Here is a 27722-nt window from a genome sequence, read left to right as displayed (position 1 = left end):
CATAAAATTTTAAGATTAAACAGCTGCTTTCCTTCCCGCTTTCCTAAAAGTCCTTCCTCCAGTAGATGTCCCTGCTGCTCTGTACACCAGTGCACTGATGAGATGTACACTATAATGTTTAATAAACCCTCACTAAAGATTGGCCCAGCATTCAGAAAGTAATGAGCTCTGTATAAAAATGCAACATTGCTACAACTTTCACACATGCTGACTTCCGTGTTTAGGCTCCTTGCATGCTTATTTAAAGCCCTGTTGCCTGAAGAGGACAATTTTCTGTATCAAACAGCTTCTGTTTAATTGCATGAGGCAGCTGGGATGAAGAGAGGGGGGCAGTTGGTAAGAGACTAACTGTCCTCTGCTGATTTAGAGAGTTGTTGAGGCAATCTGTGTTCATATGCCAGTGAAGAATTTAATCATTTCGCACGGGTACTTTTTTGCTGCTCCTTAGAACACAGAAACACAGATCTGCTGAGGTATAGTTTTTATTTATGTGCCCCTCCCCTTCTTTTAAACAAGCTGTCTAAACCTGCATATAAAAGCAGTCCCCCCCCCACCCCCCCCCACCCCTGTAACATAATTGGTTTTTTCTCACCTTTTCCTTCTGAGTGTAGAGTTTGTGGCAGGCCTGACAGCCTGAAAAAGGCTGGTTTAGGCTGAAAAAAAAGTGTTAGCAAAATAATATTTTGAGGGAACTGTCAGAACAAATTGTAATAATAGCCGTAAGAGTTTATTAGCCTTCTCCAGTTTATTTTATCACATGTTCTTCAGTTGTTTGCTGTTTTAGGAATTCACAGAAAAAGTACAAAAATACACATACACACACACTTTACAACAAGGTTCCATTTGTTAACATTAGTTAAATACTTCAGTTAACATGAACGAGTAATGAACAATACTACCGCAGCATTTATTAGTTAATGTTAATTTTAGCATTTACTAAAACATTGTTATGATCAGAAGTTGTTTCTGTTAACATTAGTTAATGTGCTGTTAACTAACATTTTTATTAACTAACATTATCAGATGTTAATAAATGCTGTAAAAATATATTGCTTATTGTTAGTTCATGTTAGTTAATGCTTTAACCAATGAGACCTTATTGTAAAGTTTTACTATATGGTGTGACTCTTTTTCCAGTTCAATATGGACAACCTGAACTTTTTGTTTACAGAATCATAAGCTAGATACTGCCAATGTGATCTCATGAAAATACGTGTGTATTTTTACATAAAGTGTGGTTCTACACACGTACATTTACTTATGTTTTCATACACACAAAAACGTATAATGATGTATTTATAGCAGCAATAAAACGTGAATTATTTACGTATCCAAGTGTGAATGTGTATGAATTCCCATGTATTAATATCAAAATCGTGGCATTAATGTTTTGATTCTGTTGTATTCAATTGTCATATCAATACATGTTTTTAGTAACGTTACCATTTATTAAATGCAGTTTACTCATTTACTCAGCTTACTTAATATGAAATAACATTTCTGTTCGTGACTTGCGCCGCAAACTCGTTTCGGAGGATTACATAATGTTAAAGAAGACTACACTTTAAAACCTTAAAATGAACAACATTTCTGTAATTGTTTAACCATTTTGTCATATTTAGTTTGTTTGCTGGGAGACACAAAAGGCATTTTCTCCTATGCAGCGACTGACAATACAACCATATAAGATACACCAATACACAACATAAATTCACAAATCACATCAATTTTATTTGTTCGCTCGTTATGATTCAAATTTGAAAGTTGCGCTCTCGAGAACCTTTACGACATGGTTTATGGCACTGATATCGAACGCTCATTGGTTCTCCCCTGCTTCGTCAAAGGATTGCGACATGCTGTGTTTCAGTGGATTGACACTATTCTTTTATTTATAACAGTACGTAGTTTTTTAAATGGTTATGGGTAGGTTTAGGGGTAGGTGTAGGATTAGTGGCTCAAAATATCATTTTAATGTTATATTGTTACTATAATTGTCATTTTCCTACACATTTCTGTCAATTATGTTCTTTTAATTCTTATTAATTCTTATTCTTTTAATATTCTGTATAAAATGGGTAGGTTTAGGTTTGGCGAGGGGTTTAGGGATCTTACATTTATCTATACAATGATAAAAGGAAAATTATACATATATCGTTATGACATGAAAGATTCGTAAATATTTTACATTTTTTTGCTGTAAAAACGTAATAATGCTACGTTTAAATGCTGCCAATACGTCCATATTGTACGTTTCAGCACCTATCCAATTGTACAAAAATGTACGTTTCGTGTCTTTGAAAGTTATATATTAATACCTACGTATTAACAATGAGACTAGGCTGAAACTGCTTAACTGGGTCAATTAGTGTCAATGTCATGAGAACAACAGTTACAGTAAATCATATTTTGAAGCATTTCAAGTATTTTGAAGTATTGAAGTATTTCAGTTAATATATTTGAAGTATTTCAAGTATTTCAATTAATATATCAATTATTAGCTATATAATTGTATTATTTATTTTATTAGCATCACAGCAAGAACAATTTTGGAGATATTTGCTGTTAAGGGTGGCTAGTTTTTCAAAAGATAGATTTGAAGAAACATTTGTACCATTTAGGATGTAGTCTTTCGGTACAGCATTACACCCTGCATTCAAACAGCAAAGTTGTGCCTCTAAAATGCAGCACCCCACACAGCAGCCTCTTAGCTAGGTGGAGAAGGAAAAACATCTGAACCATTAAAAGGCCTCTGTATGACCAGCTCAACACTGGGCCCTTTTCATTTACCATCCTGTCATAGGCTTTTCCATGCCAACCGTAGCCCCAAGACCTGTCTAAAAAAGCCTTCTATGCCTCAGAGAACCACTCTTATGGTCTGAGATGCCATTTCCTCCCACTCTCTTTATCTCGATTCTGTTGTCAAAAAAGCTTTGCTCTCTCTTGCTCATTTTCAATCATGGTGAGGTTTCAGAAATGGGATGAAGCAGCAGTGTTTGTTTTCTGCAGTCCCTGGAGTTGATAAAATCTTTCATAGATGACTAGGTGGAGGATGATGCAACCTTTATCCCTGATATCTTTTTCCCCCCGTGTGGCAGGAACAATGTTTTGTTGTTTTATTATTTTGAATTTAGGAGATAATAATGTATTTTTTATCATGTGTTTACAGGTAAATGAGATCTACCACGATGAATCGTTGGGAGTGCACATTAATGTTGTGCTTGTGAGGATGATAATGCTCGGATATGCTAAGGTAAATTACTGCTAAATATGTAAGGGATAATCCATGGCAAGCTGTGCATTAAACGATTTTAATTCACAACATGGAGGGAAAAACTGCCCGACGGTTGCCTCTGCTGAGTGTATTAAAATCTTTTAATGCACAGCTACCCATGGATTGTCCTGCTTATACCATGGTCATTTGCCAGCATTGACAACTTAAAGATGTTATTGATGTTTGCAGTGCAATATTTGACCAGAAGGGTAAAAATTATGGTTGCTTTCATCAGTTATGGCTCATTAGATCTAGAATTCTGCCTGCTTCGAATCAGACACAGAGATAAAGTAAGATTACATTTATTTGAATTCAGAGAGAGAGATGTGAATGGTTTTCCTTCATCTGTACAGCATCTCTCTTTTAACATTGAAGCTGTTTAATTACTTCAAAACCAGCGGTGTTACCCCCTCGTTGCTGAGAAATAAAATGTAGCGATTCAGTAGCAAAGCTATTTTATTAAGTCGCAGGGCAGCATTGACAAGTTTCTGTGCTCCTAAATATTTATGTGTGTACCTAGTCATCTATGATTTGTGTGTGCTTCAATGAAAACAGTGCATTAATATAGAACGATGATGAAACTGACTATTGCACACCTTCCAGCCAATCAGAATCGAGTATTCAAACAGACCCATGGTACAACGCCTTTATAAACCATAATAGGTCATATCATATACTTTTTTATACAAGACAACATTTTATGACAAAAACAGTCTTATTTATTTATTTACTTTATTTCTTCATGACCATTTTTCACTCTCTCTTACCCTATATTAACCCATTAATTGTCTGAATTAATTTTTATTTTTCTATAGTCTGTTTTACTTTTAAAGTTTTAGTAATTTTTTTCATGTGTTTTTGTCATTTTTTTTATTTAGTTTTTTTTTTTTTTTTAATATGTCTGTATAGTTTTTAGTCATTTTTTTAATTTTAGTATATATTACTATATACTTACAGTGCTCAGCGTAAATGAGTACACCCCCTTTTGAAAAGTAATATTTTAAACAATATCTCAATGAACACAAAAACAATTTCCAAAATGTTGACAAGACTAAGTTTTATATAACAGCTGTTTAACTTATAACATGAAAGTAAGGTTAATAATATAACTTAGAAAACAAAATTTTCAGTTCTACTCAAATTAGGGTGATGCAAAAATGAGTACACCCCACTGAAAGTCTCTGGAGCAAAGCTACATTTTAGACTATAAATGTCTAATTTAACAAGAATTCAACCACAGGTGAGTCTAATTATTCATTACACAGGTGTCCAGCAGACAGTTGACTATAAAAGGGTGTTAAAACCCCTTCCCATTTCATGCTGTCAGCAATGGCACCACATGGAAGAGAAATGTCACAAGACCTGAGAAAGAAAATAATTTCTTTACACCAAAAAGGTGAAGGCTACAAGAAGATCGGCAAAGCTTTACTTATCAGTCAGAATACTGTAGCAAAAGTGGTACAAAAATTAAAAAAAGATGGAACTGCAACCAGGTCCAGGTCGTCCACGGAAGTTAACACCTTGACAGGAGCGTCTTCTGATGAGAAAGGTTGAAGAAAATCGGCATGCAAGTTCACTGCAGTTATCTAAAGAAGTAGAAAGCCAAACTGGGGTGACTATTTCCCGTGGTACAATATGGCGTACACTGCAGAGGAATGGCATGCATGGGTGCCGTCCACGAAAGAAGCCTTTCCTAAAGCCCAGGCACAAAAAAGCCCACCTAGAGTTTGCCAGGGCCCATGCTGACAAAGATGAAGACTACTGGGACTCTATACTCTGGAGTGATGAGACCAAGATAAATGTTTTTGGAACTGATGGCTTCAAAACTGTATGGCGTCGCAAAGGTGAGGAATACAAAGAAAAAAGCATGGTGCCTACAGTGAAACATGGTGGTGGCAGTGTCCTTATGTGGGGCTGCATGAGTGCTGCTGGTGTCGGGGAGCTGCATTTCATTGATGGCATCATGAATTCACAGATGTGCTGATCTATACTGAAAGAGAAGATGCTACCATCACTCCGTGCCCTTGGTCGTTGTGTACTTTTCCAACATGACAATGATCCTAAACACACATCTAAGGCCACTGTTGGATTTCTGAAGAAGAACAGGGTGATTCAGTGATTCAGTGGCTCCTGATCTGAACCCAATCGAACACCTATGGGGAATTCTGAAGAGACAAGTTGAGCATCACTCTCCATCCAGCATCCAGTCTCTAAAAGAGGTCATTCTTGAAGAATGGAAAAAGATAGATGTTTTAAAATGTTGTAAACTTGTTCATTCCATGCCTAGAAGACTTGGTGCTGTCATTAAAAATCATGGAGGCCATACAAAGTACTAGATAGAGTAGTTTTTGTTGTGGGGTGTACTCATTTTTGTGTCACCCTAATTTGAGTAAAACTGAAAAATGTGTAATCTAAGTTATTATATATTATTTAAGGGTTAGTTCACCCAAAAATGAAAATTCTGTCATTTATTACTCACCCTCATGCCGTTCCACACCCGTAAGACCTTCGTTTATCTTCGGAACGCAAATTGAGATATTTTTGTTTAAATCCGATGGCTCCGTGAGGCCTACATAGGGAGAAATGACATTTCCTCTCTCAAGATCCATTAATGTACTAAAAACATATTTAAATCAGTTCATGTGAGTACAGTGGTTCAATATTAATATTATAAAGCGACGAGAATATTTTTGGTGCTCCAAAAAAACCAAAATAACGAATTATTTAGTGATGGCCGATTTATAATCGATTTATAACATAATGAATCAGCATGTCGAATCCGCAGTTCGGAGCGCCAAAGTCACGTGATTTCAGCAGTTTGGCGGTTTGACACGCGATCCGAATCATGATTCGACACGTTGATTCTTTTTGCGCCGAATCTTCCTGAAACAGTGTTTTGAAATCGGCCATCACTAAATAAGTCGTTATTTTGTTTTTTTTGGCGCACCAAAAATATTCTCGTCGCTTTATAATATAAATATTGAACCACTGTGCTCACATGAACTGATTTAAATATGTTTTTAGTACATTAATGGATCTTGAGAGAGGAAATGTCATTGCTCCCTATGTAGGCCTCACGGAGCCATTTAAACAAAAATATATTAATTTGTGTTCTGAAGATCAACGGGTGTAAAACGACACGAGGGTGAGTAATTAATGACAGAATTTTCATTTTTGGGTGAACTAACCCTTTAACCTTACTTTCATGTTATAAGTTAAACAGATGTTATATTAAACTTAGTCTTGTCAACATTTTGGAAATTGTTTTTGTGTTCATTGAGATATTGTTTAAACTGTTACTTTTCAAAAGGGGGTGTACTCATTTACGCTGAGCACTGTATATAAGTTATTAAAACTAAATCAAAATGAGAAATGTTGCTGAAATACAATAAATGTTAAATAAAATAAAATATATATAAAATATATATTTTTAATGTATTTTATTCTATTTAACAATTATTGTATTTAATTGTTTTTTTTTTGTTGTTGTTTTTAATTTTATAAAACCAAAATGTTTTATGGTTTTAGTTTTAGTCAACAGTAATATCACTGGTGCATTTATAGGTAAACACCCAGAAATGGCAGCATGGGTTAAGCTCCACCACTTGGAATACTATCCAAAAGCTCTTTCTAAGGTTGTCTCCTGGTACAGCAGTTGTTTTTAAAACATCTGTAGTCACACAAAAATAATTGCAGCAGGATAAACAGACTCTCAAATTGTCTTTTTTTTTTAATAACCCCCTCACCCTGCCATTTCAGCACAGGTCAGTTACCACCACTGTTTTGTAAAATGCGAAATAATTAGGTGTGTAAAGCTGTGAAGGAGAGAGAGGTAGAGGGAGAGCACAACAACTGTCTGCAGTCAAGCTACTTATATTTGTCTAATTATGAGAGTATCTAAACTTCTGACTAATGCACTGAGCCATTCACAATTAAATGCAATAAAAATACATACAAATATACTATTTTGTGAGCTAATGCAGTCCACAAATACACAGTGGTCATTTTGTGTCTGTATTGTAATTCAAATAATTGCAACATGGTTTGTCTTTTGCCAAATACATGTTAATGTGATTAATAACTTAAATGTATTAGGAAAAAAACAGCAACAACAAAATGGAATTTTAGTTCATGGCACTGTAGTTTACAAATGAGAAAAGTTTGAATTTCACCTTCAAGGATCATGACTATTCTCTTGACTGTTAATAAATAGGAGTTTATCTTAAAAACGATAAATAAACAGACCCACAGTGATCAATGTGAGTCAGTTTAAGGTATTTTATAGATTAATGAATGCTGAAAGTGTCCCCTAATGAGTCTCTAATCTTTTTCTCAGTCCATCAGTCTCATTGAGCGTGGCAACCCTTCACGAAGCCTGGAGAATGTGTGCCGCTGGGCGTTTGTCCAACAGAAAGAGGATCCAGAGCACTCAGAGCATCATGACCATGCCATCTTCCTGACCCGGCAAGGCTTTGGCCCCACTGGGATGCAAGGTTTGACCTTTTTGGTCTTTAACATGCCTCAGACTTTCAAACATTTCCTACCTTGTCATGTATAGCATTTTTCACACACAAAATCGTACATCTAAAATATGTTCATACCGTGAAAAAGGTCAGGCTGTCTCTCTCTCTCTCTCTCTCTCTCTCTCTCTCTCTCTCTCTCTCTCTCTCAATAATACTCCCTTGCTGTCCCCACGGGTTTCTGTCAGCACCTCATCAATACTGTAAGAAATGTCTGACAGAATGCTGCTTGGTGTACAAGCTCCTCTTCAGACAGATTGTGGATGTGTAAAGAGGTTCACACCATTGGAAAAGGACAGAAGAGAGACATGAAAGCGCACTTACATAAGCACATAAGAAAAAGGGATTTCGTTGTCTAAGGCTTGAGGCGGCCGCTGAAGCAGCAGTCCTCTCAGAGCATATCTCCTTCAGCACTGACAAAGTTCACACAGTGCACATTTAACGTCTATTCAACCTGACAGGAAAACTCAAGCTTTTCCTGAGAAGAGCACTGATCTCAGCATGAAGTGTTTATGCTGTCACTGCGGCTCTCACATTTCCCTTATCATGCCACTGTATGTACTCATGGCCCTCGTTAATCATCCGAGAAGAGCTTTTTGGCCTCTCCACCTACCTGCGGCGCATTCGTTGTCTGGCAGTGGTGATATTGAGCTAATCAGTGCCGTTGTGCTTTATTGGCTTATTGACACCAGATATCAATGTAGTTTTAGAGCTGTAGGTTTACATCAAAGTATTGTTTCATTCTTAGCAGTGCATGGAGCTTGTGATTGAACAAACATAGCCGAAGTCCCTACGGTCTGATATCAGTCTCAATATACTGTTGCTCACTGAACATTGTACTGCAAGAATCTTTTTTTTTTTTTTTTTTTTGGCATCCAAGCAATGCTACTGATTTTGAATTATAATGCACTTTTCAGTGCCATTTGAGCTCTCAAACTCTAGGTTGGAAATTGGGGTAAAATATCTGTAATAAAAAGGGAAGTTGCAGCAATCAGGGGAGCTGCTGTGGCTCTTTTTTCCTACATCCTAAATGACTCGGTGCACACAGACGAAATGCAATGAATGCTGTCATGTTATCTTGCATTCAGATGCCTGGTATTTGGGAATGCAATCATGTGAGACACTTCTAGGAGGTCATTATACCAAATCATTCTGATGACAGACTTTGGCTTAGGCTTTTTCAAATGATCAAAACAACATTTGAGATGCTGTGCAATGAAATTGGTCCACTAGTTAGTCCAGTTATCCAATCACATCCACTGTTGAGGCAAAGTCACATAATTTTTGTTTTTTATTGTTTTGCACATTTAGGGATTTATTTGGGAAATGTGTTTCCATTGTAGTTTATGCATATTTTTTCTTATTGGATAAAAAATTTATTGGCATTTCCATCCTGTGTATTTTATACGATATCCCAAAATGTGCATAAAAATAGTTGGATGGAAACATAGCTAGTGTTTACTTTTTGGGGAACAGGATGAGAACATATACAGTACAGTAAATCATACTATGGTGAATGATATAAGGGATGATGTACATCCAGCCGGTTGTTATTGCAGAATAATAATTTTACTGATCTGAGTTGAAATATTTTATTAGCTCTTTAAACGCAAGCTTCCGCTGAAAGAGTAGTTGCTAGCAAGCTAGACGGATATTTAAGAGATACAGTACAGTCATACCACATATTACACAGCATTTTGCCACATAAATAATTATGGGCATAAGAGATATTGATTTGAGATGAAGCTGATTTAAAATCGTACCTGTTTGTTATCCTATAATCCATTATATTGAACAAAATAGTCGCAAAATGGCAGCGGCTGCTATTGTATGAAACAAGAGAGAGCGGGTCTGCGATACCGGATGACGTAATTAAATAATTGTACACAAAATATTGATTTGACTGAGTTTTAATATTTTATTAGCTCACCAAACGCTAAACTTCCATGAGGAAAAAACCATTAAGCGTATAGCGCTGCAGACTTCAGTTACCCGGATGAGCCTGTGTTATCTGTTTTTAGCGGTTGTTATCGGGGAATAACATACCGCTGGATGGCACGATTGACCAATCAGAATCAAGTATTCCATAGAGCCTGTGTAATAATGCACGTTAATATGTACACACAGAGACACTTTATGAAAGCAATTGTCCAAATCATCACGAATGCCATTACCATGAAAAAAATCCTTTTACAACTGAGAAATGTTCATTTCACATCACTCGTTTATCTGACACCTTTTTTGTAATTAATTATTATTGACTGCATGGTAAATCGTTAGTATGCTATAACAATTGCACATTTCACTGTATTACACTTAGAACAAAGTGGCTGTCTTTGTCTAACACAATGAAATGTGTCATGACAGATGGTAGGTTGACATTGTTTTGGCACATACTGTCACCTTTGCTGGAAAGACTCCAATTGTTTCCATCCCCCTCCAATAATCCTCAAATATGAATTTGAATTATTAGTAAAATAGACATTACATGTCATAACTAAATGAAAGGAACAGAAAAGGAATAAAAAACCTATCTAATTCTCCTGGACAGCTCTTTGCAGAGTTGTCAGCATCACTCTTCTCAAAATATTAAAATTACACCAAGCAGCAAGCTGTCAGAATATAGAATCACAGGGCAAGTTATGACAGAATAAATAAACCGTAGTAACTGTTTCATCCTCTCTGTCTGTCTTTGTCACTCACTCACTCTCAGGATATGCCCCTGTCACTGGGATGTGCCACCCTGTCCGCAGCTGCACCCTCAATCATGAAGACGGCTTCTCTTCTGCCTTTGTTGTAGCCCATGAGACAGGACATGTGTAGGTTTTTAAACATGACCAGGTTCTTTTCAGCCATTTCAGATTGATGTTAGCTTTTGTAAAGTGTTTTATGCCACTCCAGTCAATATGTTTTATTTCTGGTTTCTGGTTTGAATTAAAAAAAGTTTTGATTCTGATCTCAAGGTGAGGGTTTTATTCAGAGTAACACAATGGGAAAAATGTTTTTTATGCCTCTTTTGAGGACATTATATAATAGTAAAAAAAAAAAGTCATGATATCTGATAATATTTTGTCTTTATATGCTCCTTGATGTAAAGTCACTCTCTCACGTTGTTCAAAACATCCCTCATTTTAATTTTTGAGCTCATATTTGAGAGTCCTTAGTCACTGTCTTGGCAAACCTAATCAGTCTTGCCTGTTCCCTTTTGTAGATTAACTTCAATTCCTTTTTTTAACAGTTGCTTAAAGTCTGTAGGCATCTAACATTCAAAAGGGTTTCAAAAAACCCATCACCTACACACAGATTAGTCATTGAGTCAACCTCCTTATCTTTTTCTCCATGTTGGAACTATTGTTCAGGACTTCACCCTCTCAAACATCTCTGTTTCTATCTGTTTATCTCTTTCTTTCAAATGCCTTTATCCAGTTTTCATTAAGCACAAAGACTGGAAACCCATCATTACTCTGCATCTTGCCACCATCCTACTGATAGTCTTTTATTCAGTTTGGCATTACCACAGACTGAAATAACATTTTATTAAATACAAAGCGAGATGTCAGGGCCTTTGAGATTGTCATTTTCTGGCTGGCAGTCACATAGAATTGATTCCTTCTTAAGCCTCTGTCCTTCCTCTTTCCATACCAATCACTGTGCAAACATATCCTTCTGTTTGACATTAGTAATGTAAGAATTTTATATACACACACACCCACACCCACAACACACACACACAAAAAAATTGGGGCCAAGCCCAAAATGGCTAAACACTAATCTTTTAATTGTCTTAAACACAAATTATTGGTCAGGAAATTATCAAAATGTAAGCAAATGCACAACTTAAATAGCCATTGCTGTCTCAGAAAAACATCAAAGACAGAATGAAGTTTTTGGTAGAATATGGGAAGCTTGATTCAGAGTGGTTCAGCAGAGTTGTGTGGAGTGATGATTCACAATGAAACATGAGTTGCATAGTGATGCTCCAGAGCGGTGTCTTCAAAAATTTGGTGAGAAATATATTAATAAATGCATCTCTACCACAGTGTATATTATGCTGAAATATACAATATTACAGACCAGCATACATTATCATTCAAAAGTTTGTGTTGGTAAGATTTGAAAGACGGCAAGGGCACATTAAATTGACAAACTCAAACAAAAGTGACAGTAAAGATTTTTACATTGATACAAAATATTTATATATTTTTTTAAATGCTGTTCTTTTCAACTTTTTAAGAATTAAGAAAAAAAATCATGGTTTCCACAAAAATATTAAGCAACATAACTGATTCAACATAGATTATAATAAGAAATGTTTAAGAGACTTCTTTCAAAAACAAGATTTAACAGATTTAAGTGTAGCTTAAAGGATTAGTTCACTTCTGAATGAAAATTTCCTGATAATTTACTCACCCCCATGTCATCCAAGAAGTTTATGTCTTCAGTCAAAAAGAAATTTGAAGAGTTGAAGGTCCAAATTGTAGTTTCAATGCAGCATCAAAGGACTCTACATGAACCCAGAAGAGGAATAAGGGTCTTATCTAGGGAAACGATCGGTCATTTTCTAAAAAAAAATAAAAATGTATATACTTTTTAACCACAAATGCTCATCTTGCACTGCTCTGCAATGCGCCACGCATTACGTAATCACATTGGAAAGGTCACGCGTGACGTAGGCAGAAGTACCTCAGCAGGGCGAAAAACTCCATCTCGTTTTCTCCTCCAACTTCAAAATTGTCCGAAATCATTGTTTTACCTTTTTTTGTAAAGGCCGTTTGACTTGGTCTTTGCACGTTCGCTTTGTAGACACTGGATCGGTACTTCCGCCTACATCACGTGTGACCATTGTAACGTGATTACGTCATGTGTGCGGATCGCAGAGCTAGTGCAAAATGACTGATTGTTTCGCTAGATAAGACCCTTATTCCTTGGCTGGGATTGTGTAGAGTCCTTTGAAGCTGCAATGAAACTGCAGTTTGGACCTTCAACCCGTTGGTCCCCAGTGAAGTCCACTATATGGAGAAAAATCCTGGAATGTTTTCCTCAAAAACTTTAATTTATTTTCGACTGAAGAAAAACAGACATAAACATCTTGAATGATACGGGGGTGAGTAAATTATCAGGAATTTTCAATTCTGAAGTTAACTAATCCTTTAAGTCTAGATGTTTAGAAGTAGTATTTGTTTGTTTTTCAGCATTCATCAATCTGTCCTAGGCTGATCCTCATGAATATACATGAGGAATGGGATTTTGGTCCAATCAAATTTCAGTGTCCCCCTGCAATACTGCAAAAATAACCAACACAGCTAGTTTGGCAAAAGATTCAGATTAGCATCAATAATGTAGCTTTCATTGCTTTCTTGTGTCTCGCCTGATTAGGTCACAGTGTCTTTTTGTAATTTCATACCCATTAATGATGTTGGGAGGTGCCAGGGATGTGTCTCCATTTAGATATAACTATGCTAACTGGGGTAGAAAATGTTACTTCTGGCCATTGCTGCACTCAAATGTTCCTGCTTACCATAATCATGCCTTATCTGTAGATTGGGAATGGAGCATGACGGTCAGGGCAACCGCTGTGGTGACGAAACAGCCATGGGAAGTGTCATGGCCCCTCTGGTGCAAGCAGCCTTCCATCGCTACCACTGGTCGATGTGCAGTGGCCAAGAGCTGAAGAGATATATTCAGTGAGTTCACACTTCTCTCTCCTTGAACTTATGTGCATATTTTAAATGGAAATGTGTCTTTTCACAGGTATGCCTATGATAAATATTTCTTATGGGTTATATAGCATAAATATTAGCCTGTGTTTTAATTGGAGCTGTGCTTTGTTTGGTTTCACCTCAAGTTCAGTTGATTGTTTGTTTACCTGAATTAGAGTCAGCAATAGGTCATTTGGTGTGAGAAAGAAGAAGTGCAAGATATAAGGGCTTTAATTTAACTGGTCAGTAGACTGCTGTGATATTGACAGTTTACAGACAACATGACCAACAGGGATTAACTCTAAAGCAACCTGTAATTGATGTTTTAGCCATGATGATGATGGTGTTTGCTCCATTCCTTCAGCAGCATATTAACTAATCACCTCATGCAATGGTTCTGTTTTTATGAGAAGCACTATATAAATGAGGTTGAGCTCTTTTTTAATGTCTGTTTTGAATCTGAACCTCCTAATAGCCTGACAATTTAGGAATAATACAGCATATCAGAAGAGATTGCTGTTTAATTTGCATGGATACTTTTGCTGAAAGAAAAAAACACATTTGGCCATTCACGGTTTGTTTCACAGGCTCGTTCTGCACCCGGTACACTTTAAAGTCATTCTTTAGATAATTATTTATATAATGCTAAAAGTTTAAAACTTTTTTTCTTGAAGAGATATATTGATACACTGATATCATCATTATATGGACAAAAACATATGAAACCAAATCAGACGTTTTATTTTTCACCTTTAAGGAAAGATTGTGACAGTTACTGTGTGAATATGAATTGTCAATGAAAAAAAAAAAAAAAAAACAGCAATTAATGAGATGATGTGATCCAATAGCAATCTGCCTTCATCTGAGACCTGTTACACTATGATCTGGGCTAAAGGTTCTGGGCTGGAATTCTGTAATAAACCTCTCAATTTGAGGTCATTTATTCATTTGAGCCCTCATTGATTCACTCAGTCAGTTCAGAAGATCTAGTGCCACTTAAGGATTTTTGAATTTATATACTGCTCCATGTTCAGGGTTAATCCCATCATGGCCAAGGGCTGATGGGATATAAATTACCTATGAATCTTGGCAACTTACTGCAGCCAATACAAATGAGATGTTGAGTAGCTCTCTATGACAGGAAAAGCCTTTTCACCGTTGTCTATTGAGTTTAAAGTGGTCACTATTCTCGGTAGCTTTTGAGTAGCGTCGAATGAATGATTTTTCTATTCACACCAAGAAAATCAACTCGTTTTCAGAAGCAAATGGGGCCTGCATCTGCGTTTACCAATACAGTAGATTTGTGTGATCATGTTTTACTCTCAGCTCTCACATCACCTTTAACCTGAATAGTGCTCATGAAGAAATGCTGATGATTAAGAGCAGACACAGATTTATTTCTGATAATAAAAGGCTTTACTTTTACTCAGAATCCTTGAGGAGCTCATCATTGGCCTAAGTTAAAATTAGTCAGTGGTAGAAGGAAGCCTCCTAAAGAGCTTTTGAAGTTCAGAATCTCTTCGTGGTTTGAAAGTTTGAAAGTATTTTCTCAGCATGACCTGGCCTCACTCAGCACTTCATGATTTTGAACATTTATTGTAAATTATCTACTGAATGGATATTAGGAAATGCGATTGATTCAGTTCTTTCCTTGAGGGTTCAAAACGAGTTCCGCTTCAATGATATGAATCACAAGAATCATCTAGAATGTATGAGTTTCATTTTCTATACATCATACTGTCCAATTTAGGCTTAACGTTTGCTAGCAAACTTTAAAAGTGGCTTCCAAAGTTTAAAGGGCCATTCATTAAACACCTTTATTGGGTTTACTCAAACAGCTGCTGCAACTTTGTTTGTTTTTCACAGTTCATATGACTGCCTGCTGGATGACCCCTTCAAACATGATTGGCCGCAGCTCCCTGAACTTCCCGGCATCAATTACTCCATGGATGAGCAGTGTCGCTTCGATTTTGGAGTTGGATACAAAATCTGTACTTCAGTGAGTGTAGCTGGAGGCTGTATTCTCCCTTGACAGATCTGATAAATGTCAGTCATTAAACCAAGCACTAAAAAGCCAATCTTCTAAATATTTTGTATTTTAACGAATGTTCATTGAGGTCTCTGTCCAAGGTCTTTTAGCTGGAAGTGCTTCAAATATTTTTATATATTTCTAAGCCAAGTTTCACTTAAGAACATTTAAAGAAAGACATGCATAATAATTTACTATTGGTTTCTGGCCTTTGAATTACTCTTTTTTTTAATTTTTTTTTTTATGTTCTCCTAACCCCCAAAAACCCTCGGCTCTAAACGCTTTCAAGTGTGAAATGAATAGGTTCTGAAAAAGTCCCAATCACAGGTACAGTGTCAGGGAAAAGAGCCTCACACCTGGTTTATGGCCTGACACTGAGAACCAGCAGATGGCAAGATGTTTGGCATTCTGTCATCAAAGGCTGTAACACTAGTAAACAAGAGCAACATGCTGTGATCCTTCCTCCCAGCCCTCTGCCATGCCTAAACAATCTGTGCCAAGCTGTACACCATAGTCCGACAAAAAAACTCACATCCTCATGAAATGTTCTATGACTCACTAATCATGCTTTAAACAGTTGGCTCTCTGTGGCCCAATTGTCAGTGTCAATAGAAACAATTAGATTGTAATGGGCTTATAAACAAAATATTTGTCAGGAACTGTTGCTTCTCCCGTCTGCATTGTGACATTTTAATTAGCCCTCTGAGGAGTTTGTGGTACAAAAAAGGGATTTTAACAGCAAAGCTTTTTCCTCTTTTATTCCATGACAATGTATTTATATTAAATGTTTAATAAGCATATCTGTTATAAACCTGCGATGAGTTACGTTTGGCACATGCATGAAATCTAATCACAGTTTTTTCACAATCCTATTGTTTCAAACCCGTATGACTTTCTTTCCGTGGAACACAAAAGTAAAAAAAAAAGAACATTCTGAATGAAAATTCTGAAGTTTGTTCTAATTGTGTTTTATGTGCAATTACAGTAAACACTGACCACTGTTGGGGAAAGTAACTTTTAAGTAATGCACTACATTACTTTTCTGTTACTTTTTCTCTCCTGGGCTGGGCTTGCTTGTTTGTTTTTTAATAACAACAAAATAAGAATATTTTTGGCAAATGTTAAGGCACTTCCACACCAAAAGTGAAATGAATAAGCCTCAGGCTGAAGGAAATGCATATTTACACCTGTACAGTAGAGGGCGCAGCTCAAACAAACCTTTCAGCTGTGCTGCCATTCTGAATTAAAGAAGAATAGGATACAGGAGAAGGAAGTTCAACACTCTTATTTCCAAATGTTTCTAAAGTATTTTTTGCTTATTAGTATGGTTGAATTAGGTCATTGAAGGTCAGCAGCAAAGACACTGGTTAATAAAGTGAAATTAAATACATAAAGTATATTTGTGTAATTTAATATGATTCATTATTATAGGTTTGCGTAAAATTCTGAGATTTCACTTCACTGTTTTTCTGTGTTTTCGTGCAAGTGAGATGAGTAAATGCATGTTCGCATTTAGTCTAGAACTACAATAACCATCATGTTCACACAGCGCACACAACACCTCTTCACTTTATTTCTCTCAACATGTGGACAGGAGAGCCGTCAGTCAATAAATGTAAAAAACTAACGTGTGTTACTTATTTGAAAAAGTAACTTAGATATTTTTTTGTAAATTGAAAAAATAATGTGCTACTTTACTAGTTACTTGGAAAAGTAATCTGATTACGTAACTCAAGTTACTTGTAATGTGTTACCCCCAACACTGATGCTGACTGAGGCCTTGAAGCTTGAAAAGGGTGTAAAAAATAACCCTAATTTTATCATGAAAAGCTATAAAATCATAAAAGCTATGTTACAAGTCTTTTAAAACTATATGATAGCTATAGAAGAAAGAAAGACATACAGTCTGGGTTTGGATGAACATGAAGGTAAATAATTAGAATTTTCATTTTTGTGTGAACTATTCCTTTAATTTATATGTATTGAAATCATGATGAAACAGAAGTACAGACAGATCCTTTTATCTGACAGATCTGAATACGAACTGGCGTCGGTTATAAGAAACGGTTGAGGTATAACTGGAAAAAATGATTGATTGGAAAACAGACGAATTGTTCACAATAAGGCCAATAACTTGCATTTAGAATATAGACAGGGTGAATTGCCATTTAATGCCAACTTTAATAACATGAAATATATATATATATATATTTATATATATATATATATATATATATATATATATATACATATACATATACAGGTGCTGGTCATATAATTAGAATATCATCAAAAAGTTGATTTATTTCACTAATTCCATTCAAAAAGTGAAACTTGTATATTATATTCATTCATTACACACAGACTGATATATTTCAAATGTTTATTTCTTTTAATTTTGATGATTATAACTGACAACTCAGGAAAATCCCAAATTCAGTATCTCAGAAAATTAGAATATTGTGAAAAGGTTCAATATTGAAGACACCTGGTGCCACACTCTAATCAGCTAATTAACTCAAAACACCTGCAAAGGCCTTTAAATGGTCTCTCAGTCTAGTTCTGTAGGCTACACAATCATGGGGAAGACTGCTGACTTGACAGTTGTCCAAAAGACGACCATTGACACCTTGCACAAGGAGGGCAAGACACAAAAGGTCATTGCAAAAGAGGCTGGCTGTTCACAGAGCTCTGTGTCCAAGCACAATAATAGAGAGGCGAAGGGAAGGAAAAGATGTGGTAGAAAAAAGTGTACAAGCAATAGGGATAACCGCACCCTGGAGAGGATTGTGAAACAAAACCCATTCAAAAATGTGGGGGAGATTCACAAAGAGTGGACTTCAGCTGGAGTCAGTGCTTCAAGAACCACTACGCACAGACGTATGCAAGACATGGGTTTCAGCTGTCGCATTCCTTGTGTCAAGCCACTCTTGAACAACAGACAGCGTCAGAAGCGTCTCGCCTGGGCTAAAGACAAAAAGGACTGGACTGCTGCTGCAAAGTTATGTTCTCTGATGAAAGTAAATTTTGCATTTCCTTTGGAAATCAGGGTCCCAGAGTCTGGAGGAAGAGAGGAGAGCCACACAATCCACGTTGCTTGAGGTCCAGTGTAAAGTTTCCACAGTCAGTGATGGTTTGGGGTGCCATGTCATCTGCTGGTGTTGGTCCACTGTGTTTTCTGAGGTCCAAGGTCAATGCAGCCGTATACCAGGAAGTTTTAGAGCACTTCATGCTTCCTGCTGCTGACCAACTTTATGGAGATGCAGATTTCATTTTCCAACAGGACTTGGCACCTGCACACAGTGCCAAAGCTACCAGTACCTGGTTTAAGGACCATGGTATCCCTGTTCTTAATTGGCCAGCAAACTCGCCTGACCTTAACCCCATGGAAAATCTATGGGGTATTGTGAAGAGGAAGATGCGATATGCCAGACCCAACAATGCAGAAGAGCTGAAGGCTACTATCAGAGCAACCTGGGCTCTTATAACACCTGAGCAGTGCCACAGACTGATCGACTCCATGCCACGCCGCATTGCTGCAGTAATTCAGGCAAAAGGAGCCCCAACTAAATATATTCAGTGCTGTACATGCTCATACTTTTCATGTTCATACTTTTCAGTTGGCCAAGATTTCTAAAAATCCTTTCTTTGTATTGGTCTTAAGTAATATTCTAATTTTCTGAGATACTGAATTTGAGATTTTCCTTAGTTGTCAGTTATAATCATCAAAATTAAAAGAAATAAGCATTTGAAATATATCAGTCTGTGTGTAATGAATGAATATAATATACAAGTTTCACTTTTTGAATGGAATTAGTGAAATAAACTTTTTGATGATATTCTAATTATATGACCAGCACCTATATATATATATATATATATATATATATATATATATATATATATATATATATAGTAATCCAAATTGGTTTCACCTATGGTAAAATAAAGCCAGTGACAGAGCAGACAGCTGATATCCTTTAGTCCAGCTGCTTGCCAAGGGACTTGTTAGAGGCTTTAAATGTAAGTTCATTTTACAGAAACTATCCTTCCCATCCATGCCTTTAACATACTGCCGCTTCTCCCTTGGGCACATCCGTCCATTTATTAACCATATCTCTGAACCTTCCTACTCTACACGGCATTGCAAATAAGCAGTGCTCTGCAAGGACAGAGCTTAGAGATGAACCTTGTATTTCATCTGTCATCCATTAGTTTCCTCTCCCAGTCTTGTGTCAGACTGCCATTTTAATTATTTGTTTACATTTCTGTGTAAATAGAAAAAAAATATCTTGCAAATGACCGTGTTTTCAATCCTTCACATTGTAATGCATATGCCACTTTCTCCTGCTGTGTTTAATCAAAAGAAAAAGTAGTGAACAGAAATCCAGCTGTGTATCAGCCTCCAGTGGACAACGTTGTCATTCCTAAAATTATCTTTACTTTAGTTGTGTTCATATTCACATTTGTCATAATCAAACCTCCTAAATTTAGTGATAAATGACTGTTACCCTGTTTCATTTGAAAATAAATGTAATTTGTTTGATTGTGACCAATAGTCAAATCGCATTTTAAAGTTTTCATCTCATGTGCTTTAAACCCACAAACAAATGTGTAAGAAACCACAGCTGAGGTGAATTAAAGGGATAGTGGAACCAAAAATGAAAATTCACTCTCATGTCATTCCAAACCTGTGCAACTTTTTCTTCTGCTATATTTTAAAGAATGTTGTTACAGTAAACTGTTTCGGTTCCCATTGACTTCTATTGTATGGACATAAAATACAATGGAAATTCATGGGAATTGAAACGGTTTTATTACCAAAATTCTTCAAAATATTTTCTTTTGTGTTCCACTGAAGAAAGAAACTTGTGTGGGGCATAAGGGTGAGTTAATTATGACAGAATTTTCATTTTTGGGAGGAATATCCCTTAAAGGGTTAGTTCACTCAAAAATGAAAATTCTGTCATTAATTACTCACCCTCATGTCGTTCCACACCCGTAAGACCTTCGTTCATCAAGATGGCTCATCAAGATGGCTCATCAAATCCGATGGCTCAGTGAGGCCTGCATTGCCAGCAAGATAATTAACATTTTCAATGCCCATTAGCTACTAAAGATATATTTAAAACAGTTCATGTGACTACAGTGGTTCACCATCGCTAGATATTGTTGAATAAAGTCATTATTTGTTTGTTTTTTTTGGTGCACAAAAAGTATTTTCGTCGCTTCATAACATTAAGGTTGAACCACTGTACTCACATGAACTGTTTTAAATATGTCTTTAGTAGCTTTCTGGGCTTTGAAAGTGCTTTGAAATTGTCTTGCTGGCAATTACTGAGTCATTGGATTTCAACAAAAATATCTTAATTTGTGTTCCGAAGATAAACGAAGGTCTTACTGGTGTGGAACAACATGAGGGTGAGTAATTAATGACAGAATTTTCATTTTTGGGTAAACTAACACTTTAAAGATAAATAAAATACTCATAACCTCAAATCCTTTTTATGTATTGTGTGCAAAATGGTGAACAGTAACTGAGAGGTAAATTTTGCTCTCCACTTCCCATTAAGTGAAATATAGATGTATACTTATTCTTTCCTTCGGACTGAAAATATGCACTCTTTTTGTTTTGTAATCTCACAAGACTCAGATTGTGTCTTTTGCAGTAAACAGAAAACTCAAGTAAAAAAAAAAAAAGTCTTTATTCTCTTTTATGTTCTCAGATTCATTTCCTGGGTGTCTAGCAGTAACACTAGCTCCAGAGTGGCACTGGCAGCCTCAAGAGGGAAAATTAATTCAGTCTCTCGCTCTTCCTTAAAAAAAAAAAAAAAAAAAAATATATATATATATATATATATATATTGAATCTGAGCTTGAGCACGTTCCAAAGAGGAAAAGATTGTCAGGGCTTATCTCTGGTGGAATTGTAGCTTAGCCAAAAAAGTTCAAAATTCTTTTAAATATGTCTTGCCATTTAATTCTCTCTCTTAAAATGCCAAGCATCCAACCATGGCCACTTTTCTCTCTCTTCAGTTTCGCACATTTGATCCATGCAAGCAGCTGTGGTGCAGTCATCCAGATAACCCTTACTTCTGCAAGACCAAAAAAGGGCCACCATTGGACGGGACTGAATGTGCACCTGGGAAGGTAATTTCATATGTCCATGTTTTGCTGTGCCTATTTTGTCCAGTTTTGTGATTCTGTCTCACTCCTTCCCCTCATAGTGGTGCTACAAAGGTCACTGCATGTGGAAGAATGCCAACCAAGTGAAGCAAGATGGAGCCTGGGGTGTCTGGAGCAAGTATGGCACATGCTCTCGCTCCTGCGGGACGGGCGTCCGCTTCAGAACTCGCCAGTGCAACAACCCTGTGTATGTTATCTACTGTACTCTCAGTCAGGATTACTAATGAAAATCACTGGCACCCTAGTGTACTTTCCATAATCAGATTCAGTTATATGGATGTCTGCAATTTCTTAGAAATGAAAAGAATTATCTGTCTAGAAATAAAGCATACAGGCAGCAGGGGTTAACATGATTGATTCTATCCAATCAGATGAAAGGTCAATCACAACCTTTGCATTCTTCAGTAAGGTTAGTTTGCCCTTTATCTCAGTATTATCTCAATAACTAATATTTGAAGCCACATCAAATATAACTCTGCATTGGGCCTGCTAATTTTTCTCATAGTGATAGAGATTTTATAAAAGCCTGAAATGATCTGATTACCTGTTCACATCCCCAAATCTCTTTTATTGAGAAACATCTGTTCAGGGTGTTTTTAATCAGATGGGGCTGCCGTCTTTGCTGTCTAAGTGTAATTTTCTTTTTGAAGAAGGGGTCTTCTTTTGCAGCAGGAAAACCATGAATTTAGCTTTTTTTTTAATGCCAGCACATTAGTGTGCTAGTTTTATGGAGCGTTTGTCAAGGACCTGTTAAACAACATTTGAGTTGAACAGATGCTTGCACTTATAGAAAGTATGCATGATGAAAATTCAAAGTGAGGCTTGTGATAAAAGCTGCAGTTTTAAACTGTTCTTAAAATTTAATCTATCTTTTGAATTGGTTGCCATTCCATCCAAACATTGCTTAGCTTTTCTGAATCTGGATCTTAATATTTTATTTGGTGAAAGAAGCTATGGATGTTTTCTGATATCAGTTTGTGCTAACTTCATTTGAACTGTTTAGATTAACTTTGGTTATTGACTGCTTTTTAAATCATGTTTAAAGTACTTTGTTTGATTATTATCTTTTATCTGTTAGTCCATCTAATGGAGGACAGGACTGTCCAGGGGTGAACTATGAGTACCAGCTGTGTAACATTGATGATTGCCCCAAACACTTCGAGGACTTCAGAGCTCAGCAATGTCAACATCGCAACTCACACTTTGAATACCAGAACACTAAACACCACTGGCTTCCCTACGAACATCCAGACGGTGAGTTCATCAGATTTTAGGGCAGTGTAACTTGGGGAAATATATTTATATAATAGTTAGTTCTGGGTTCTCGAGTTTGATTGGCTGAGTTACATTCCAAGAGCACTAGGGATGCACGAATACCATTTTTTAAGGACCGAGTACGAGTACCGAGTACTTTTTTTCTGGTACTCGCCAATACCAATGCCTATACATTTATTAATTTCTCTCTCTCTCTCTTTTTTTTTTTTTTGATGTTGCAGTTTTCCAAGCACAACACAGTGAGACTAATGAATGTAGGACAGCTTCTTTATTATTACTCTAATGAAAAAAGTAATAACTTTTATGTGCTTGTCACAAACTTAAAGAAAATTTCACAGTGTCCATTAACCTTCAAAGGGCATAATTGCCAATATATATAATTGTTGTTATATAAAAAGAAATGTACAAACAATACAAATACTATAGAGATACAAATTAAATAAACTTGTTTTATTTATACAGTAGGTTTATTTACCATGTATACATTTATTAATAAATATGTGTGCATTTGACCATTCTGGCGCGAGGAGAACTGATCGCGCGCGCATGAAAGAGAGAACGCGCACGTGAGAGAGAGCGCTTCTGGTGTGTGTCATTCAGAGCGATTCCGCCTATCCCGCCTTCACTAATGATAACGAATTTGTGATTGAAAGCATGCAATCCGCAATGTGTGGGTTGTCATCATTAATTCTGAAGTATTTCCACACCCCTGAGGCTGACATTGTATCCCCTGCTGCCGCCAGTGTCTCTGTGCACGGAAAATTCTGTCACTTAAGCCGCGGTCACACTAGACTTTGAACGTGCGAAATTTCTTCGGATGCTGTAACGGTCGTGATATGACGTCACGGTCTACAGCGACTTTTTTATAAACATGAATTCAACACATAACTTAAAGTAATACATTCAAAATGTAAAAATACAGAACCTACCCGAGTTTACTGCAAAAATATCATTCTTTTAATTCAGCCAAGAGGTCATGCCGTGACGAATCGATCTTCTACTGGTCGCACGTCTTCGCGTGATGCGAATTCGCAGGTCAGAGTTCACCAAACTTGAACTTTGGAACGCAGCGAAATGATGCGAAATTTTTCGCATGAGCTTGAGTTTGCGGTTTGATGCATTCGCATGCGTTTGAATGGAAGTGCAGTGTGACCGCACCTTTATGTCACGCGAGGTATCGGCCTTTGGTGTCGGGGGTATTTTTACGAGTACACGAGCTTGGTATCGGGCCGAGCACTGTAATAGTAGAAAAGTGCATGCCAACTTTTTCAGCAGCCTTGTTCTGTAAGTATTTTTCTTCCATAAGAATTTTTAAAATGTCTTTGTTACTTCGATAATCAACAAGATGAATCACAACTTTACGCATTTCCTCAGTGTGTATGGCTCAAGAAGCTGTCCAGGCCTTTAGAGTGCCCTAACTCATGAGTTGACAAAGTGTCTCTTTAAAGCCTTTTGTCAAACTTTGCACTTACTGCAGTCGCTTCATTTGGGCCCCTTGCTATATATCTCTGACTCACATTGTTCAACACTAAAGCCAGTGAGAAATGTCACTGTTAGCCGTTCAACTTTTAAAAAAAAAAACACATCTTTGAGCTTGTATTATAAAGTAGATACTGTGTTTGGGGGATTTGGTCCATATGCCATCTATGCTTACCTTTATTTCAGCAGCACATTTGGTGTGAATACATTTTTAGGGACAAAGTAAAAAATTTAGGGACAGGTGAGGTACTTTTTTTTTTCTTTTAAGACAGCAGTGTTATATCACAATTCAGCATACAAATGCAATATCACATAAGCAGGAGTGCAATACAGCTCTATATCAACATGGCTGTGATTGCAGCCACGTGCCGCAGGTAATCAGCCATGCTGATATAGAGCCATGCGCCGAATACCTTTGAGTCTGAGAGGCGTGTACCTGTAGTGAACTAATCCTGGAACATAACCTGCTCTGGAGTTAAGTAAAAATATCAAGTTATGAAACTTAACTTTGTCTTCAGTCAAAATGATTTGGCCAAGAACAAATAATAGATTGAGACCAACGTGACCAAAGATTACTTGTTATATATTTCATCTTTAACCACTACAGGGGCAAATGTCAGAAGATCTTGCCAGGCTTCACAACTCAATTTCAGATATGCACCATCTTTTTAAATAAACTGCCAACTTGAGGTTTAAATTACTACAGTCTCGCCTGAAAAGCTCTTCAGGCCAATTCACATTGCACCAACAGATGGCAACAGACACAGTCGTGTTTTGTTGGATGAGTGTGTTACCCCTCTGTTGGCATCTGTCAGAACTTGTTTTCGACGACTGAACATGCTGAAACGCCAATTGTCGGGTTGTGGAATTTCTGAGAAATGACGTACTATATCTTGTGATTGTCCCCGTTGGTCGGCATCTGTCAGTGCAGTGTGAATTGGCCTTTAAAACTACATTCAGTGACACAGCAACAGTAGAATTCTGAAAATTATAGTGGGTTTTCTCACTGAGAGAAATTCTGCCACAAGTGGTGAACAGTCCCAGCTGATACTGGTGATATATAGGACTCCTGGAAGGCCTCTCAGCCTATCAAATTTAATGACCAGAACAAATTATACAGTATATATGCACAAGCAGTCAAAAACAGAATTAAGAGTTACTGTATAGAAACATAAGATGCACTTAATGTGTGACAAAAGACACCTTCACAGATACTGTGGACTTCTGTAGTTCTATATTGTCAAACTAAACAACAGCAGCCTTAACGGTTTATCACTTTATGAAAATCTGATTAATATACAGTATGTATGTATATATATATAACACTTTTATTGTTTTTCATTATACATTTATTATATTTTCATTATACAAACCTTATGTAACACTTAACAAATTAGTAGTCCATGAACTTTCAAGAATAATTAAAGTATATGAATTAATGAATATGAATGTATGAAAAAATATATGAATAAAACTTCCATGACATTTAATAATCATTTATTTTAAAGTATGAAATATGTTTTCTGAGACGGACATTAGTTGCCTCACATTTTTATTGTGGTCTGTATGCTGGAATCTACAAATCCAGAAAGGTGAAGTAGGATTTTGCTCAAGCATATTAATTAAGTTTTGTTTGCATCATTAAGCGGTACAATTAATCCCACAGAATCCCACTATTGTGAATGCATGCTTCATAATTATTTATTAAGTTACTTGATCAGACGCTCACGATTTCCTGATATTGTCTACATTACCATGTTAATATTCAGACACTATATGACATTATATTAATTTCATTGCATTCCATGACTATGTGCTGAATTCTGTCATCATTTACTCAGCCTCGTTCCAAACCTGTACAGTATGGCATGAGGGTGAGTAAATAATAACAGAATTTTGGCTGAACTGTCCTTTTAAAAAGTAAACTTCTGTGCTCTTTTTCTGTTGACTTGGTTGGAACCCAGCAGCCAGTTGCAATGTGAAACCTAATTTGCATATGTTTAATGTTTTATGGAGTTATTCTAATGGTATTTTATACAAGTTCAAGAGTGTTCGGTTGTAAGATGTCAGACCTGTGCTGCCAAATAATTTTTCACAATAGCACAAGTAATTTTTTATGCACGTGAATAATTAATCAGTTCAAAGCTTGTGGAGATCATGACATGAAAGAGCACATTCATTTTCATTTTGCTTGAATATTATATTACACTATTCATTGTGCATGATTACCAGTTTTACTCGTTGAATATTATTATTGATTTCTCATAACTTCATCTTATTTATATTTTTTATTTATTTATTTTTTATTTATTTTGTTTTATTAATTTTATTTATTTATTTACAACTTAATAGAACTATAGCAGACAACAATGTATGGAATGTAATTTGTGGCCTTTCTTATTAAATAATATTTCTTCATGTCTTTCTATATTGTCAGCCAACAAAAGGTGTCACCTTTATTGCCAGTCGAAAGAAACAGGTGACGTGGCTTACATGAAGCAGCTGGTGCATGATGGCACAAGATGTTCTTATAAAGACCCATATAGCATCTGTGTGCGTGGAGAGTGTGTGGTAAGTGTTTGAATTTCATTATGCATTAACTTATTTCACTGTTGTATACTTACTTTTGCAGATATTAGAACCGGCGCTAGTGTGGTAAAACTTAATTAGCTCAAACACAATATTATTATTGTTTTTCTCAGTAAGATCTCAATAATGTAATGGTGTGCAATAAGGGGGTAAAACGATTTTTTAAAGTCGACATTTATGTGATTGAAGTCGAGTCAACGTCAACTAGTCGCTAATGATGTCATTAATGAACAAATAAGCCTGAACCTCGAGCTGAGACTCAAACGTGGGTCGCCTTGTGCACAGCTATGGCATATGACACAGCGCTGCCTACAAGGTTATACCTTATAACAGCTTATTTTTATCAGTTCTTTTGTCTATGGGTCATTATATTTCTCACAGATTTCTGCTTGTTCTAAATCAGATACAGATAAAGTAGCACAGTAAAGATTACATTTATATGAATGCATTAGTGAGAGAGCGATCGCGGGTGTGAATTATTCTACCTGGCAGCGTCTCTCTACTAATAGTGAAGCTGTGGGTTTTAGTTACTAAGAAATATATGCTAGAACTTTTCAGTTTCTAAGCTATTTTATTAATAAATAACAGAACAGTGCTGACAATACATTTCTGCGCTACTGAATGTTTCTGTGTGCGCACATCAAGCTTAAAGCGTAATGGCAGTACATTAAATT

The 27722-nt window shown here is 36.4% G+C and overlaps 1 protein-coding gene across 1 annotated transcript in view; it reads left to right on the top strand.

Moving 5' to 3' along the window:
- The window catches only part of adamts3 (ADAM metallopeptidase with thrombospondin type 1 motif, 3), a 101386-nt gene that overhangs the window by 34746 nt on the left and 38918 nt on the right, over positions 1-27722 (top strand). The window contains 9 exon segments of the mRNA XM_051894888.1: positions 3167-3250; positions 7608-7764; positions 10505-10610; positions 13332-13475; positions 15357-15489; positions 21556-21669; positions 21747-21892; positions 22784-22959; positions 26897-27030. Of these exon segments, the coding sequence (XP_051750848.1) occupies positions 3167-3250; positions 7608-7764; positions 10505-10610; positions 13332-13475; positions 15357-15489; positions 21556-21669; positions 21747-21892; positions 22784-22959; positions 26897-27030 (1194 nt within the window).

Source organism: Ctenopharyngodon idella, chromosome 5 (genome assembly GCF_019924925.1).
Source record: "Ctenopharyngodon idella isolate HZGC_01 chromosome 5, HZGC01, whole genome shotgun sequence".
NCBI lineage: Eukaryota > Metazoa > Chordata > Actinopteri > Cypriniformes > Xenocyprididae > Ctenopharyngodon > Ctenopharyngodon idella.
The sequence above is the reverse complement of the archived record's forward strand: the minus strand, read 5'-3'. Positions and strand labels throughout refer to the sequence as shown.